The sequence below is a fragment of the Sinocyclocheilus rhinocerous genome, unplaced genomic scaffold (assembly GCF_001515625.1).
Source record: "Sinocyclocheilus rhinocerous isolate Xijiao unplaced genomic scaffold, SAMN03320098_v1.1 scaffold3732, whole genome shotgun sequence".
NCBI classification, from domain to species: Eukaryota; Metazoa; Chordata; class Actinopteri; order Cypriniformes; family Cyprinidae; genus Sinocyclocheilus; species Sinocyclocheilus rhinocerous.
In genome coordinates, this window is record NW_015644376.1 from 151,598 (window position 1) to 168,728 (window position 17,131).

Below are 17,131 nucleotides of genomic sequence, written 5' to 3' on the forward strand. Positions count from 1 at the left end.
CAAATGTGACCAAAAATTATATTTACACTTCCAGCCCCAGCAACCCTAACTAATGAAATTATTTTGGATGCTTTGCAAGGGAGCAGAAGTGTCATGACTCTACTATATGCAGCCAGTTGTGAGGAGATTTATGTAGAAATATGCAGCTTTATTTGATTGTGATTTTTTGAAGACTCTGTGGAGACTTATGAACTAATGTTCAACTTTATTTGACAAAATTAGTTTTTTGATTCAGCCATGTGAAATTTCAGTTCATTTCTCAGAGTGAGCAATAGATTCAGGCCTACACCTTTAAATAACATTTAGCTGACTATGCATTGTATGATATTGTATGATAATTTAATAACAATAATATAATTTCAGTAATTATTATTTAGCACATTGTATTTTTTTTTAAAAAATTTTTAAAGATCAGAACTCAAATTTGACAGTGAATTTTAGTTTTAAAATTCCACATTGCTTGAAAATATGCATAAAATATAATTCGTGGTGTAGTTTGAATATAATTTCATTTTATATTTCCATAATACTATATTTATAATTTACAAAAACATTATATAATTTGAATTTTGCCTTATTTGGATTATTTACAATGCATTACAGGAAAGACTGGGACTAGTTGTCACAATTTTTAGTTATATAGTTATATACGGTGTTGTTATTTTTATATACTGTAGCCTATATGTTTAGTTTTATATAACATTTCTCAGGCTGGATGTTAATATGGACTTATCTACAAAAAGCTATAGAACATTTTCACCATTATTTCTCAGGAAAAACAAATGATTACGGCTTTTCAGAGTTTAGTATGATTAGTAGCCTCTTATCTCTGTCATAACAAATACACTAGACCTGCTGTTTGATTGGCTGAGAGTAAACGGAGGCGGTGGTAATTGTCACTGGCAGTAAGCTGTGGCAGTAAGTCAGTGAGTTAGAAACACACACTTACATACTTCACCATCTAACCTGCACAGACAAGGTAAGAGGCTGAGCTGTCTTTGCTTTTTTCTGGTGTTCAAAATTTAGAGGGCAAAATGTATGGTTTATTGTAATGTAAATGGTTTTAACAATAACAGTAATAACAAATGGTTTTATTACACAGTGATCAGTCTTAAAGGATACTGGACACACATTGGATTTTTATTCATTTAATTTGTAAAATTAAAATATGAATTTTAGTTTTTAAATTTCATGTTGTCTTGAAAATAAAAGCACACTTTAAATATTCTTATTTTTAATTTTTTTTGTTATTTTTAATTATTAATTTTTTTTTTTTTTTATTTTTTTTTTATCGTCATCATAAGACAGAAACACTTGAACATGCAGTAGCCAAAATATGTCATTAGGGATATTTGATGGAATAAACAAAGAACAGTCAAAATGAACAAACTGCTAGTAGGCAACTGTATATTTATTCTAGAGTTTTCCCAGATCAGACTGAGTGTCCAGTTGGTTTGTCTAGTCTCCAGCAGAGTCCCTAAAAAAATGGACTGGACATGATTCCAGACAGACACTGTAGAAAACATTAAGACAGGCTTTAGGTCAGTGGGCCTTTGTCATTAGGCTTACATGCTGGGTAATCCTCTTCATTGGCCTAACCTGACTTCATTAAGACATTTTCATGGCGCTTTACATGAACATGTAAATCCTTTGCCACCATGCAAATAATGTAAATGCTTTGCTAAATTGCATTATTATGAAAGACAGACTCTCCAAAGTTCATTTATAACACCTCACAAACAACTTTTTTAAAATCTGTCTTGAGCCAGCTGGAACATCAACACATTCAAACATTTTAAAGTTACTTTGACGACTTCCATGGTTCCATTCTGTGTTATAAACTATGCAAAATAAATGAATAATAAATGCTTCTTAGCCAGGAAATAGGGTTGTATTGTTTTGTTTTACTTCGTGTGCACTGTGCCCTGTTCTCTATTACAAGACCCAGTCCACAGAGCTCAAAACAGAATCACTAATCACCCGGATCAGTGGATTAGTTCCTGAGCTTCTCTCTTGGAGGGACGCAGGCGTGCAATAGGCTCAGTGTCTGCCCATGTCAGCTTCTCTAGCTTATAGCACTCTCTCTCTCTCTCTCTCTCTCTCAGCTGGGCACCAAGACAAAAGCTTCCTATTACTTGACCTAATCCGTGTTCAATACGGAAGGTTTTTGTTTGTTGTGATTGAATAATAAAGACTTTTATGTACGATTTAAGAAATGACACTTAAAATACATCTTTTGTAGCATTTTATGTTAGAATGTGGTACCATGCTATACAGTATAACTCTAAAAACAAACTAAATCTCTCTTGAACTATTATGGTTTCATGGTCCTCATTACAAGTGAATCTGTGTTTAATGTGTAATCTATTTTTCATTTTCTTTTACTTTGTTTGTGTTTTGAGGATGAAGCATGTCACGCAACCTATCCGTGTTTGCATCTGTCTAGTTGGCTGCTATTGTAGTGACAGATGGATGTCTGCCAAAATACTGTAGAGTCTGATTGAACACATGCCTTTTGACGTCAAAAGATATGGGAAGCATTTCACCTGCCTTGTAAAAGATGCTATGCATTTTTAGCTGCATTTAATGTTACAAAACATTTCTTTTGATTAAATACTGTTCCTTTGAACGTTCTATTAATCAAGAATCCTGAAAAAATTGTATCAGAGTTTACAGAAAAATATTAATCCACACAATGATTTTCAACATTGTTGATCATTTAAAAAATGCTTTGTGAGCATCAAATCAGGATATTAGAATGATTTCTGAAGGATCATGTGACACTGAAGACTGGAGTAATGGCCGCTGAAAATTCAGCTTTGCTATTACAGTAATAAATTATATTTAAAAAAAAAATATATATATATAGAGAGAGAGAGAGAGAGAGAGAGAGAGAGAGAACAGAAATGTTTAATTGTCATACTATTTCACAATATTGCTGTTCTTACTGTAACTTTTGAACAAGAGCCTATACATTTTAAAACATTTTTTAAATGTCTCTGCTATCTACAGACCTGCGACTCATTGAAAAAAATGTGTTGCATACAGTAGTTACTATATTATATAGTAATATAAACCTTCTACAAAGTAGTCGGTTTGTAGATTTAATCACCAAAAAACTTGGCTTATCTCACATACACTTTAACAAACAAACAAACCTGTTTTGATTGTCTCACAGAGAAATGTCAGGACCCAGGCCTGTAGTTCTGAGTGGCCCATCAGGAGCTGGAAAAAGCACCCTGTTGAAGAGACTCATGAAAGAATATGAAGGGGTTTTTGGATTCAGTGTCTCCCGTGTGTAACATTACAGACAAATTAGACACAAGACAAGTAACCAAATGACAAGAATGCTGGATGAACATTTTGATACCTTGATCTTTCTTTCTGCAGACACCACCAGAAATCCTCGGCCAGGAGAGGAAGATGGAAAAGGTAAGGCAGAATTCCCCACTTAACAACTATAATAAATGAGAGGCTTGCTTTATCACAGAAACAAATAATGTCAGATACGAGTTCAGAAACAGAATAAATAACAAACTGAAATATATACCTGATTCTACTTGCCCAGTGTAGAAAGTGAATGAGAGAAAGATAAGCAAGTGGAGCATACACCACCTACATTCCCATCCAATTTGAAAGCCCCTTCTGCCTTAGTCCATAACTGTCTTCTTTGTTGCTTCTTACTCCCAAGTGAACTGTTTCGATTAAATTCCAAACATATCACCACATTTCACAGGGGTAAATTTCTCTTTTTATTCCCAAATGTGCCTTTGTCGTTTTCTCTAGGGCTGAATTGTCTCCCAATGCTTCTGGGGGCTACTTTACTTCCTGTAGCAGACGTCCTGTCCTCTGAGACATCTGAAGGTGTAGATTTGGTTTCCATTATTGGTCGTAATTGGTTATTACTGATTATTGGCATATCTAATGTGATGAGAAAGTAATGGGGGTTACTTTCATCTTCTAAAATCTAAAAACTTTGTAAGCGAATTACATTTCAGGCCAAAATGACAAGATATGATTGACATGTTCTCTCTGACATGAATGCCAGTGTGCACTTCGGAGTAAAAAGCCTTTGAAAATAGCCCCCTGTGTTCCCTAGGTTTTCTATGTGATGTGAACTATGACATCACACTCCCCACAGCACAAATTCCCCGAGACAATCATTAGCATCACAACAGAGCCTTAAAATCATTTCTGGGCCATTTAATGAACAATCGAAATATTTCTAAAATCTGTTTAGGTCACATGGGCAAATTATTATTTTTTTCTGCACAATTTACACAAATAAATTAAATGGACAGACTGAAAAACAACAGTAGAGATATTTAAGGTGGAATTGAGGAATACTGCATCTAAAAATTATTTTGTAACTATAACCAGCCAATTTTATTGGTTTGTTATTCTTATGATGTTTTTCCAGACAAATGTTGTTATGCTAATGGGAGTCTCCATTGCAGTGCTGCCACGGATGATGTCAGTGTTTTGCCCTCCTGTAGTTGTGAATTGTTTGTCTTGTGTTGCCTGCAGAACCATTACTTCCCGCTTTAGATCCCCTCTGATGTGCTGTTGTGGAGTTAAACCATCGGAATGGTATGAATCCAGCACTGGAGCTTTCTCATGACTTCTTTGTGAGATTATTTTATGTGCGAACACAGCTATTTTTGTATTTTTGAAGTTTAGAGTTTAGAAGTTTCATTCACACCATTCCCATCATATTTAGTAAGATCAAGCATTTTAACGCCGTATCATAGGAACGGAGCTCGTGAAATAAACATTTGGCGCCCTCTGCTGAGCATAAAGAATTCTGTTTTGTTTGGCAGCGAAAAGACTTGAAACGTCACATAGAAATTATTTTATCATTTAGTCATCCTCTGAAAAGTTCTTTTTTTATATATAAACCTTTATTTTAATATTTTACGAGTACCTGGTTAATAGAATATATAAAATGAACACCCTTTCAGCTCATTTGATGACTAGCAACAGACCAGCTTACAATTGTTAACAGTCACAATTTGTTTGGTTTTACAATTAATCTTCATATATTTCTGTCCTCAACCCAGATTACCACTTTGTCACCAGAGAGAAGATGCAAGAGGGAATTGACAATGGCGAATTCATTGAGAATGCAGAGTTTTCTGGGAACATGTATGGAACCAGGTACATTTTATTTGTAAATCGACATCTTGTATCTGATCCCATTATCCTCTTAGTTCAACACAGAGGTACTTCACTGCTAATTCTATGTCTTCATACCAATGCCCCAAAGTAATGATTTTGAAGTAGCTAAGATTGTCCATAAGCGTAATGTCGATAACAACAAAAAATTTAAATGTTATTGCTCATCAAATTTACTATCACTTGCAGCAAATCATCCATAGAAGATGTTCAGGCACAAAACCTCATCTGCATCTTGGATGTTGACATACAAGGAGTGAAAAACATTAAAAAGACTGATTTGAACCCCATATATATCTCCATCCAGCCACCTTCAATTGAGATCCTGGTAAATTGATAGAAATATTCTCAGTTTCATTATACAGCATTTAAATTGTGATCAAATACAGGAAGACGTTTTATTGTCCTACAGGAAAAGCGTCTGAGAGACAGACAAACAGAGACGGAGGACAGTCTACAGAAGCGTCTGGAGTCAGCAAGGATTGACATGGAGCTCAGTAAGTGATACTTTCAGTAAATCGGTTGTGTTTGAGCAAAAACCTTTATTCCCTTGCCATTTTCTCCTCTGTAGGTGAGGAACCGGGAGTTTTTGATATGGTAATCATTAATGATGACCTGGAAGAAGCCTATGAGAAACTCAAAAGTGTTCTTATTGAGGTAAAACTATTTTATATCTGTAAAAAGATTGCATATAGTTTTTCTTACTTTCATAAATAAATAACACTGAGTTGTTGGGTTTTTCCAACAGGAAATTGAGAAGGTGCAAGATGCCAAGAAATAGGAAAGGAAAAGCGGCACTTTTGACCATTCTACCCGACAACACAGGACATGAAGCCTTTTTTTTCCAGCCTTGTACGGTGCAATCATGGTGTTGGTTCTCATGTCAGACTCTAAAAACGATTAACTTAAATGGCTAATCAAGATGGGTGCTATGTTCAAAGGAGTGTGCTATAGAGCTTTTCTCTGTGGGTGAGAGAAAATCTATGCATGTATGTTAAAAACATCTCACTTCAATTGAAGACTCTTCTCTATTAACTCTCTCGAGCATGTTAGCACCTTGAATAATGAAGGGAGAAAACTGTAACAAATACGAGTTCAGTTGATGATGATAGTTTGTTTATCATCAGCATGTTAGTTCTATAGTAGAGAAATGATTGTTTTTAATATGTATGATCTTTGTAGAGAGCTATTACAGCATGTTTGATTCTCAGTTAGCCTTCAACATGTGAATGTATTCAGCCGAATGGTTAGTTTGAGATGCACATTCATGTTTCTAAACTTGTGTTGAATATAAAATAATGTCACTTTGGGTTAGCTGAAATAAAATAAAATGAGCTACAGCTACTTTAAATCATTTCTCCATTATCGTTTTTCTAATTCTCTTTTCTCTTTTAATGTCAAAGTGAAAGTTAAGTGAAATAAAGTTACTAATCTCCTAATTTATTGTGTTATAAATAAATATAGCATTATAATATGCAAAGATATTAAACATATAAATAGCACGAATCACATTTTTACGCCTCATCAGTTGTTCCCATTCCCAAACGCACACTGTAAGCGTCAGTAACCATGGCAACTGCAAACATTGGCGGAAGTGAAGGTGAGAAACGTGTCGTGGTTTCTAAATAAGCTGTTAGCTGGAAAACAAATATGATATAGATTATAAACCTGCTATTGTTAAGGTAAGATTTTTCAGTTTTAAGTGCAAAGATATTAAACATATAAATAGCACGAATCACATTTTTACGCCTCTGACATCAGTTGTTCCCATTCCCAAACACACACTGTAAGCGTCAGTAACCATGGCAACTGCAAACATTGGCGGAAGTGAAGGTGAGAAACGTGTCGTGGTTTCTAAATAAGCTGTTAGCTGGAAAACAAATATGATATAGATTATAAACCTGCTATTGTTAAGGTAAGATTTTTCAGTTTTAAGTGTGCATTATAAAGCAAATGGCAAACAACCACAATCCGACAAAAAGCTGTTTTATTACTGTAAACAAAAAGTGTACTGGCAAAGTAATTACGTTCGGGTCCTTCCACTTCTGGAGAAATGGATAATGTGTAATATCTGATGTTTTTGGTGAAATTCTTTGATTATGGTTCGTTTTTATATTCAGACAGTAACAGCTTTTCTAAATGAACCTTTAGAAATAATGTACAGGCCTCATACAGTATACAGTTGTCACAAGCACTGTATCTCATAATGTATGACACATTTTGATAGATAAAATGTTTTATGTGTTGTGATTTTATACTTCTGAATCTATTAAATATATCTAAATATATCTTTGTTCTGGATCTATTAATGACCATTTATGCTGGACAACTGTTGAAAAAAACAGCATATGCTGGTTTGTTTTGAAGCATGGTAGCTGGTTTGAGCTGGTTATTAGCTGATACTGAGCAGGAGCTAGTTGCTTAGGACCAGAGGCGGACAGTAACTAAGTACATTTACTTGAGTATTGTACTTAAGTACACTTTTTGAGTATCTGTACTTTACTTGAGTATTATTTTTTCTGGAAACTTATGACTTTAACTTCACTACATTTGAAAGACAAATATTGTACTTTTCACTCCACTATCTATCAAGATCCTCGAAGTAGAAAGTCGTTAGCAGCTTTGAAAGTCAGTGGGTGATTTTTTTCTTCTCTAAAATGTGACTTTATTTTTTCAGACAGTTTATCAGTAATCACTCTTGTGGCTACATGAAGAGATTTCCCAGCATTTTTTGAGCACTGACCAGTACCAAATGTGATATTTATTTACAACAATTCAATAATAATAAGTTAATATTGTGGTTTATATTAGACACAATATTGTCTGATTTTGCTAAATTGTGTAAGTGAAAATATTACCTATAAAGCAAAGAAAATTTACTTTTGGTACTTAAGTACTTTTAAAAGCAAGTACTTCTGTACTTTTACTTAAGTAAAAATCTTGTCTTTACAACTTTTACTTGTAATGGAGTAATATTTGACCAGCAGTATCTGTACTTTCACTTAAGTAATGGAGTTTGTACTTTGTCCGCCTCTGCTTAGGACCAGCACGACCAGCTTAAACAAGCCCATGAACAGCTAAGGACCAGCTCAAACCAGCTGCCATGCTTCAAAACATGCCTAACCAGCATATGCTGTTTTTTTTTCCTCAACAAGCAAAACACTAATATATTTGTCCGTTAGTAACACGTACGTTAGCTGATATTGTTCATTGTCTCCCACAGTCTGTGAGATGCTTGAGTCATGTCTAGCTAGCAGTAAGGAGCAGGCCTCCATCAGTCAGGTGATGTGTTTCCTCCATGAGTGGGATCAGGGCAGTAAGACGGTGCGCAGTCTAATGCTAAGTGACTTTCTGGCCAAGAACACTAGAAAGACATGTCCTGAACTGGAGCTTGAGTTTGCACAAGTTGCCAGCCTGTTCCTTGCTCGGCTCACTGCCTGGATAAGACTAACGTATGGCACTTTATCTATCTGTGCTCTAAAAAATTAGATACCGTCTGAATATCTGACTATTAAACTTAAGTTGAACTGAGAGACATCAGTCCTGCCATGTATGCCTCCTTACATTTTTTGTTTCCAGCTATACAAACTCAAGGAAGGGGATAAAACCGAGGGTCTTCGCCTGCTCCAGATCATCGCCAACGCGGGCCAAAAATATAAAGAGCTAATCTGTGAAAGCTACGGTACTTACACAGCACAACTGCACAACAAACTACCAATCAAGAAGTGAAACAGCTCCAGCTCTTTTTTCAGCTATGTATTATGGAATTAGATTTTGCAACATTTCCATGAAATATTGTGAGGTTAAAACCTTGCATGATTCAATCTGGATCCGTTTTGAAGGTTGGGGATGTTGACAGGGGCCCATGGAAACCCCAAATACCAGAATCAGGTGTACAAGGGCCTGATCGCCCTGCTGACCTGCACCTCACCAAGAGCACAGCAGCTTGTTTTACAGATCCTATGTATAATTCAGGTATAACGGTGTTGCAGGATGACAAGAGCACCAGAAGAATCTTGAATTGTTTAAAAAAATCTGTACTATTGTATATGCATTAAGTTTGCATTAACTTTTTTGTATAAAAAAAAATCAAGATTTTAAATTAATTTATAAGGGAAAAGTATATATTGTACAGTAAACTGGTCACCTTTTTACATTTTAGCTGTTTTGCAGCTCACTTTAATTGTCTTGCGATATGATAGTTTAATTTTTAAAAGTACAAATATATCAGATAGTTCCGGATAGAATATGAGCTCATGAAAACTGCACTCATAATAAATAATCATTTAAGAACTAGATATATAATTTTTTTTATTTTTATAATTTATTAAATTTGTTTTTTGTTTCGTTTTCTTTTGTTTTGTCCAGCCCATTGTAAAAACAGCCCATCACAGCATAGTGGAACCCTTATTAAATCTGCTGAGGTCCTTACATTTAGAAGTGCAATATGAAGGCAAGTGTACATTTCAAATTTGACATTATTTTTTGTTGCTTACCCTACTGTGAATCCTACCGTTTCATTTGTACTTTTGTTTTTACTTCCAGCAATAGAACTGATAACAGAGCTCATGCAAGCAGAGGTTAGACTGGCTCTGCTCAGGGGTCTGGTGGCTTTTCTCAAACCAACTAAAGAGAGAAATCCCAAACACAAGTTCCTAGAGGGTATGATCTGTTGCTCATTTTCTTTCAATTAAAGCAAGGCATAAAACTTGTGTAACTGCCAAGGAATTTGTTGTTTGCAACTGAAACAGTAGTTCTCCAATTACAATACTGCTTTGTATTATGATCACGTTACAGCGTGGAGACGTCCTTAATTCAACCTCCCAATTGTTACCTTTTGGGCTTTGTAATTTAATTTGGAGCAGATGTAGACGAGATGAGAAACAAACATGGATTGTGGCTTGAATTAGCATCTTTCTCAGTTATTGATTTGTCTGACATAAGAGTCATAAACAGTCCTGTGTTGTATTTGAAATTCAGCTGAAACAATTAAATTGTTTTGTTAGATCCAGAGGTGGCCAAAATAACTGATTCACTCCCTGTGCTTCTCCAGCAAGCAGCTTCTGCAAAAACCATCAGGTACTTCAAACAATGGATACATTCAAGACATATTGCATGGAAAATATTATATAAGACATGTTGATCTGTGTGTTTATTATGTACGATATATTGACATGATGTTACAGGATTCTGGCACAGAGAAGTGAAGAGATATCCAAAGAGCTGCTCTCTCTCCGAGTGATCCATCACTTACTGTATGCAATGGGGAACAAGGAACATGCAGATTCCCAGAGACAAGCCAGCCTGGCTTTGGAGGTTCAAATAAAACTACCCACTACCCACACTCACTCATTCTTGCATACGCTGATTCTGCATCAGTCAAGTCCCAGAGACAAGCCAGCCTGGCTTTGGAGGTTCAAATAAACTACCCACTACCCACACTCACTCATTCTTGCATACGCTGATTCTGCATCAGTCAAGTAAATGCAGTATTGGGCAAGCAATAGACCAATGAGAATCTGATATTAATGTGTAATGTCTGTTTAGCATTTTGTGCGCATGTATTCAGTGGTGGAAGAGCATGTATGCAGAGCAATGGGCACCAGACTGTTTGAGTCTTTTATGGTGAGGTCTTATTGTGGAGTGTGTGTATATATTTCAATAAAAATATCAATAGTCAATATAAAAATATTAACTTTAAAATGTTTGTTTGCATGTTGTTTATAGCACAATGCTGATGTCCTACATTTGAACATGGATGACATTTTACGCTCAAATAAAGTGAACATTTCATGTGGTGAGTTGACAAATCTAGAGAGACATAGCTAGGTTGTATGTTTTTTGTCTTTATTTGAAAGACACCAGTGCTTAATTACAATGTCCTTTTATTTTTCTACAGTGCTTGAGGAACAGAATTCAGATTCTTGAACACAACCTTTTTTTTCTTGTTGTTGATGGTGTTTTTATACAAAATAAGTGATTACAAATAACTACGTCTTCTATAGCATATTTCTTTGGTTCAACTTAATATGGGTGCACTAGAAAACTCAAGCATTACATTATAAAATAGATTGTAATGTCTATGTCATGTAAGCATCATAAAGTATGCTCACTTTAGCTAATAGCTATATTTAGCTATAACTCTTGAATGGAATGAGATATTTTTGCCAAACTTGGTACACATCTGTATGAGCTCATTCTTTGGTGAAATAAAACAAAATGCAGCGTTTGGCCATTTGGTGGCGCTATAATAACGAAAAAAAATGGCTATAACTACACTACGGATTAAAGTGATTATTACGTTTTGAATATGGATATTTTTCTTACAAAAATTTGTATTGTCTCATGTAAGCATCATAAAGTATGCTCACTTTAGCTAATAGCTATATTTAGCTATAACTCTTGAATGGAATGAGATATTTTCGCCAAACTTGGTACACATCTGTATGAGCTCATTCTTTGGTGAAATAAAACAAAATGCAGCGTTTGGCCATTTGGTGGCGCTATAATAACGAAAAAAAATGGCTATAACTACACTACGGATTAAAGTGATTATTACGTTTTGAATATGGATATTTTTCTTACAAAAATGCATCGATTCGCTACAGGAGGCCTTTGTTCATCCCCCGGAGCCGTGTGCGACAATTCTTTATGGTTGGGCACTTTTTATTTCACTTCTTTTGGACTGAAGCACTGCAACACCCGCTGACTGAAATGATAGAAATTGGAATAGCCAGGACAATTTTTAATATAAGTCAGACTAGATTCGTCTGAAAGAAGAAAGTCATATACACCTAGGATGACTCTGGGGTGAGTAAAACACAGCCTAATTTTCATTTTTGGGTGAACGAACCCTTTAAGTACCAACTTTGTCTCAGATGTTTCTCCTAAAATTGCTTAGGAGAAATAAAATGGATACAAATGAGACGATGGTCAAAATACATAACGTATGAAGTCACCATCATTGTTGGTTGTTGAAACCAATCAGCAAATGTTTTCTCAGCACATTTTTTGTGATGAAAAGATCATTCATTAGTTGCAGCAAGGTTGTCATATAATGATTTTGCTTGAAATTGATTCAGTGCTAGTAAGTGTGTAAGTCATGTAAGTCATGCTGCAATGCATTCTGGGTTTGTCGCCACTGCTGATGTTTGTATGTGGAGTGTCTTAAGTTTGTCTTGCTGGCCAGAAAAAAGATTTTGACATGTACATTTTTCCATCATGACAGCTGCATCTGCTTAACCAAACATCTCTATAAACTATTAACAACATGTCTTTATTGCACACTAGTTCAAAAACTGCACATCCATCATTCTCTATCAGCAGCCTTCATTATGAAACACTACTGCAACTGCTGACAGAGAAATAACGTTAATTAAAGGTGAGCACCAAGAGCCCAACCAAACCAAAATCTATCTAACAAAAACACACAGATGAGTCTGGATGAAGCCCAAATCCAGCATGTAGAGGTTGTGTGAATGTTGTGTTGAATGTGTGTAAGTGTGTGAGTGTGTGTGTGTCGGAGACGCTGTAGAAGGACAGAGTGCCGGCCGGACAGTCCACATACACTCCTACTCTATTAGATGGGAACGGAGCAGGTATATCTGTGCTACTTTTAGCATGTATTGCACAGTAACTGCTATCTGTGCATACAAGAGTCCAAACCTTTTCATTGTATCCAAAAAAACAATCATTATTGTCGCCTTTTCTCTTTATAGATTTATATACCATCGATGTATAAGCCACGCCGCTCCATTCAGCCTCCCAGTAACAGTGTCCAGTCAGACTCTCTCTACTCAGAATATTACAATATTCATCAAACCTGTCTGGATGATCTGGATACACCTGCTTCTCTTTCACATGAGTCACTAAACGATTTCCTTTAGACAAAGCAAGATGATGATGTGCCGTGTTTGAATCCATAGTGAGATAACAGGAGTCTGTAGATGAGACACAAACATTAATAACACGGTGCAGGAGCTGAGTGAGGCTTGATGTGAAAACATGTCAAAGAACAACAACTCCCACTTTAATCCGAGGGTAGGTTGCACCAACTGGATGTAAAAAATCTGGATGTAAGCCCTATGTGGTGTTTAACTACATCAAGATTAGTGATAAAAATGTACACTTGTTGACCAATCTAAAACTATGACTAGGCGCAGCTACACTCGGTACAGTAGATGATGCTTGTCCCAGCAAACTCATTCTGTCACCATGATGCTGTCACAGACTTTCAGTTTATTTTCATCTTCATGGACTATTAGTTTTGTTTTCAAGGACTTCTGATTGGTTATCTTCAATCACATATTTTCCTTTGTTCAGTTTTCCCGCCACTCTTTAGTTGTCATGGTATCCATCTAATCAGCTCAGGTGTTAATCATTATTTCATTCATTTGGTTTGTACTTAAGTTCCTGTCTGCACACTCTTCAGTTGTTCTGGTATTGCTTGTGTGCTACCACACTGTTACGCTATTTTGAGTATATTGGAGTTCTTTAATAAACCCTGTTTGATTTTTAGTCTTTGTCTTCATCTTGGACTACACGTGACAGATGCCAGTGTGTTACTATGGTAAATTTACATTAACTGCATCCAATGATGCATGAAAAATGGTGAGCTTAGAAAAAATAATTACTCACAGGATGAAACAAGGGAAATTATAGCACATTTCAGTCACAGCAGTCATTGAAGCGCTGCTCTGTTCCCATCGCTTTCATGTATAACTGCAGTGATAATTTGTTGATTATTAATTCAAACAACTCAGCACTGCTGAAACCAAAGATTTTGGTAAAATTTCTCTAGCCATATATGTATTTTAAAACATTGCCGCAGTCTCATGACTCTTTCACACATAAAATTCCAGCTTATTGTGTAGCCTGTATTAGACACGTTATTGTCTCAATGTTTTAATGTATTTTATTTTCTCTATAGGAAAAATGTTAAGACTTGACACTCCGAGGTGTAAGACTGACACTCAATATGCCTAGATGGTACAACGGGTACAAATTTTATGCAGGGCATTTTATGTTCAGAATAGTTTTACATCCGGGTGTATGTCCAGCTAGTGCAACCTGCCCCAGATGACTGTCATTTGATTCCTCACAGACTGACCTTTTTATATCCTTATTGTTTTAATTACAGGTAAATGCATCTAATTATAATACATCTTATGTGCTGATGTGTTTATTAAAACTTACATTTTTTCAGTCCTGGTGTTAGTCTGCTCTCTCCGCCGTAATCCAACCTATAGACACACAAATGGTCATGCACAGATATGAATGGATCTAGATAAAAGACAATGAAATGATGCTGTATGCATGTTTACAGACTATGTTGTACATACTTGAGTGTTTCCAGTTTGTAGTTTGTATCGTTGAGTCTCTGAGGTCGTCTTTGTCTTCATCTTGGACTACACGTGACAGATGCCAGTGTGTTACTATGGTAAATTTACATTAACTGCATCCAATGATGCATGAAAAATGGTGAGCTTAGAAAAAATAATTACTCACAGGATGAAACAAGGGAAATTATAGCACATTTCAGTCACAGCAGTCATTGAAGCGCTGCTCTGTTCCCATCGCTTTCATGTATAACTGCAGTGATAATTTGTTGATTATTAATTCAAACAACTCAGCACTGCTGAAACCAAAGATTTTGGTAAAATTTCTCTAGCCATATATGTATTTTAAAACATTGCCGCAGTCTCATGACTCTTTCACACATAAAATTCCAGCTTATTGTGTAGCCTGTATTAGACACGTTATTGTCTCAATGTTTTAATGTATTTTATTTCCTCTATAGGAAAAATGTTAAGACTTGACACTCCGAGGTGTAAGACTGACACTCAATATGCCTAGATGGTACAACGGGTACAAATTTTATGCAGGGCATTTTATGTTCAGAATAGTTTTACATCCGGGTGTATGTCCAGCTAGTGCAACCTGCCCCAGATGACTGTCATTTGATTCCTCACAGACTGACCTTTTTATATCCTTATTGTTTTAATTACAGGTAAATGCATCTAATTATAATACATCTTATGTGCTGATGTGTTTATTAAAACTTAAATTTTTTCAGTCCTGGTGTTAGTCTGCTCTCTCCGCCGTAATCCAACCTATAGACACACAAATGGTCATGCACAGATATGAATGGATCTAGATAAAAGACAATGAAATGATGCTGTATGCATGTTTACAGACTATGTTGTACATACTTGAGTGTTTCCAGTTTGTAGTTTGTATCGTTGAGTCTCTGAGAGAGCAGCTGAATTCCTGAGTGTTGTGGGTGATTGTAGCTCAGATCCAGCTCTCTCAGGTGTGACTGGTTTGAACTCAGAGCTGAAGCCAAATAATGGCATCCTTCATCGCTCACCATACAACCTGACAACCTACAGGAAATAAACAACATCTTACATACAATTCATTGTATGTTTTACTTCGATAAATCAGTGTATAGATAAATACCTCAGTATGTGTAGTTGGCAGTTGTGACTCTTGAGAGCATCAGAGATCAGCTTCACTCCTGAATCCTGCAGGTCATTGTTACTCAAATCCAGTTCTCTCAGAGGAGAGTTTGATGATTGGAGAGCTGAAGCGATGATATCACATGACTCAACCGTGAGATTACAGTCAGCAAGTCTGCAAAAAAGTTATATTTTTAGACCGTTATATATTTTTTTTTTTAGTTATGTTTTGTTGTATAACATCAAGAAAAATCCAATTACTCTGCCTCATTTTTGCTACACTTGTATTCGATATAGTGGGCTGGTTCGAATATTGTTAGTTATTTACTAGGATGAAATGTCTTAAGGTCTTCTGAAGATAAAAAAACCCAACTGAAACTCAGATGACTGCACCTTAGATTGAACATGTGTTTATTGTATTTATACTTTAATTGTTGAATATTTGCCTCTATATTTATTATATTATAAAAAGCAAAGTAACAAATTAAAAATTATTTAAAAAAAGAAAAACTATTAGATCAGACTTGACTTGACTTTACCGGAGAATAATAATTAGGTTAAAGGTAATAAGATAAGGTACAGTACACAACACAAAACAGTTTGTAGGCAAAAATCTATGATGTGTTGGTTTGAGCTTGTATACAATACTGCATTTTCTCTTTGTCATATCATGCTCCCAATCATTCTGAAATGTTTCAAAACATGTTATAAATGCTTTTCTGCAGCAGCAAGCAGTCTTTGTAGTAACTATGTAACTAAATTACTTAAGTAACTAAATCAGGGGTAAGCAACGTAGTTCCTGGAGTGCCGCTTTCCTGCATTTTTTTTTATTATTTTTTTTTTTAGCTCCAACCCTGGGAAAAAACTCACTTGCCTGTAGCTTTGGTAATCTTGAAGACATTGATTAGCTTGTTCAAGTGTGTTTGATTAGGGTTGGAGCTAAAATCTGCAGGGCATCGGCACTCGAGGACCGACGTTGCCTATCCCTGAACTAAATAGTTAAGTAACTAAATCACAATGCAAAGCGATATTGATAAGTTCATACCTCACTTCTTTAGGATCAGTGCAGCAATAAATTTAGCCACTACTAAAGTGCTAATGTCTACCTTGAAAGTAATAGGCCACTGGTTTTCTGCAGGCTTGAACGATATAAGAACTATATAAGCCAAAGGCAAAAAAATTATGATGCCCAAAAAAATTTATGAGCTCTTAATGTATTGTAACTTTTTTTATTAGTTCTTCTCCAAGGCGCTATCAGCATGTTTTTTTTTACAGCACCTAGCGGTTTGCTCCAGTAATTCCATCACATTTATGATACACACAACTGGCAGCATACAAAATTTTCTTTCACTATTAATTAAGCCATTTTGCAGAAAGCCCTGGCACACATAGTCAGTAAGTCAGTCATTTTAAAAACACACATGGGTAGCAGACAAATAAATACATGTTGAACTGTGTCCGATGGTGTGACAAAAAATTTCGGGAAAAAAAAAAAA

The 17,131-nt window shown here is 35.6% G+C and overlaps 1 protein-coding gene and 2 pseudogenes across 3 annotated transcripts in view; 2 read left to right on the forward strand and 1 right to left on the reverse strand.

The window, feature by feature from the left end:
- Positions 1 to 893: 893 nt before the first annotated feature.
- The window catches only part of LOC107758268 (guanylate kinase-like), an 18,974-nt gene continuing 2,736 nt past the window's right edge, over positions 894 to 17,131 (forward strand). The window contains exons 1-9 of one of the 3 annotated variants that reach the window (XM_016575974.1): positions 894 to 979; positions 3,179 to 3,294; positions 3,391 to 3,432; positions 3,787 to 3,864; positions 5,061 to 5,157; positions 5,365 to 5,503; positions 5,588 to 5,672; positions 5,747 to 5,832; positions 5,924 to 6,647. In XM_016575974.1, the coding sequence (XP_016431460.1) occupies positions 3,183 to 3,294; positions 3,391 to 3,432; positions 3,787 to 3,864; positions 5,061 to 5,157; positions 5,365 to 5,503; positions 5,588 to 5,672; positions 5,747 to 5,832; positions 5,924 to 5,956 (672 nt within the window). In that variant the 5' untranslated portion in view covers positions 894 to 979; positions 3,179 to 3,182 and the 3' untranslated portion in view covers positions 5,957 to 6,647. Of the gene's footprint in view, positions 980 to 3,178; positions 3,295 to 3,390; positions 3,433 to 3,786; positions 3,865 to 5,060; positions 5,158 to 5,364; positions 5,504 to 5,587; positions 5,697 to 5,746; positions 5,833 to 5,923; positions 6,648 to 17,131 lie in introns of those variants that run through there. The other 2 variants (XM_016575976.1, XM_016575977.1) reach the window with 2 other exon arrangements.
- On the forward strand, positions 6,978 to 11,489 carry LOC107758264 (uncharacterized protein C1orf228 homolog; annotated as a pseudogene).
- Positions 12,077 to 17,131, reverse strand: part of LOC107758269 (NACHT, LRR and PYD domains-containing protein 3-like) — an 11,088-nt pseudogene continuing 6,033 nt past the window's right edge.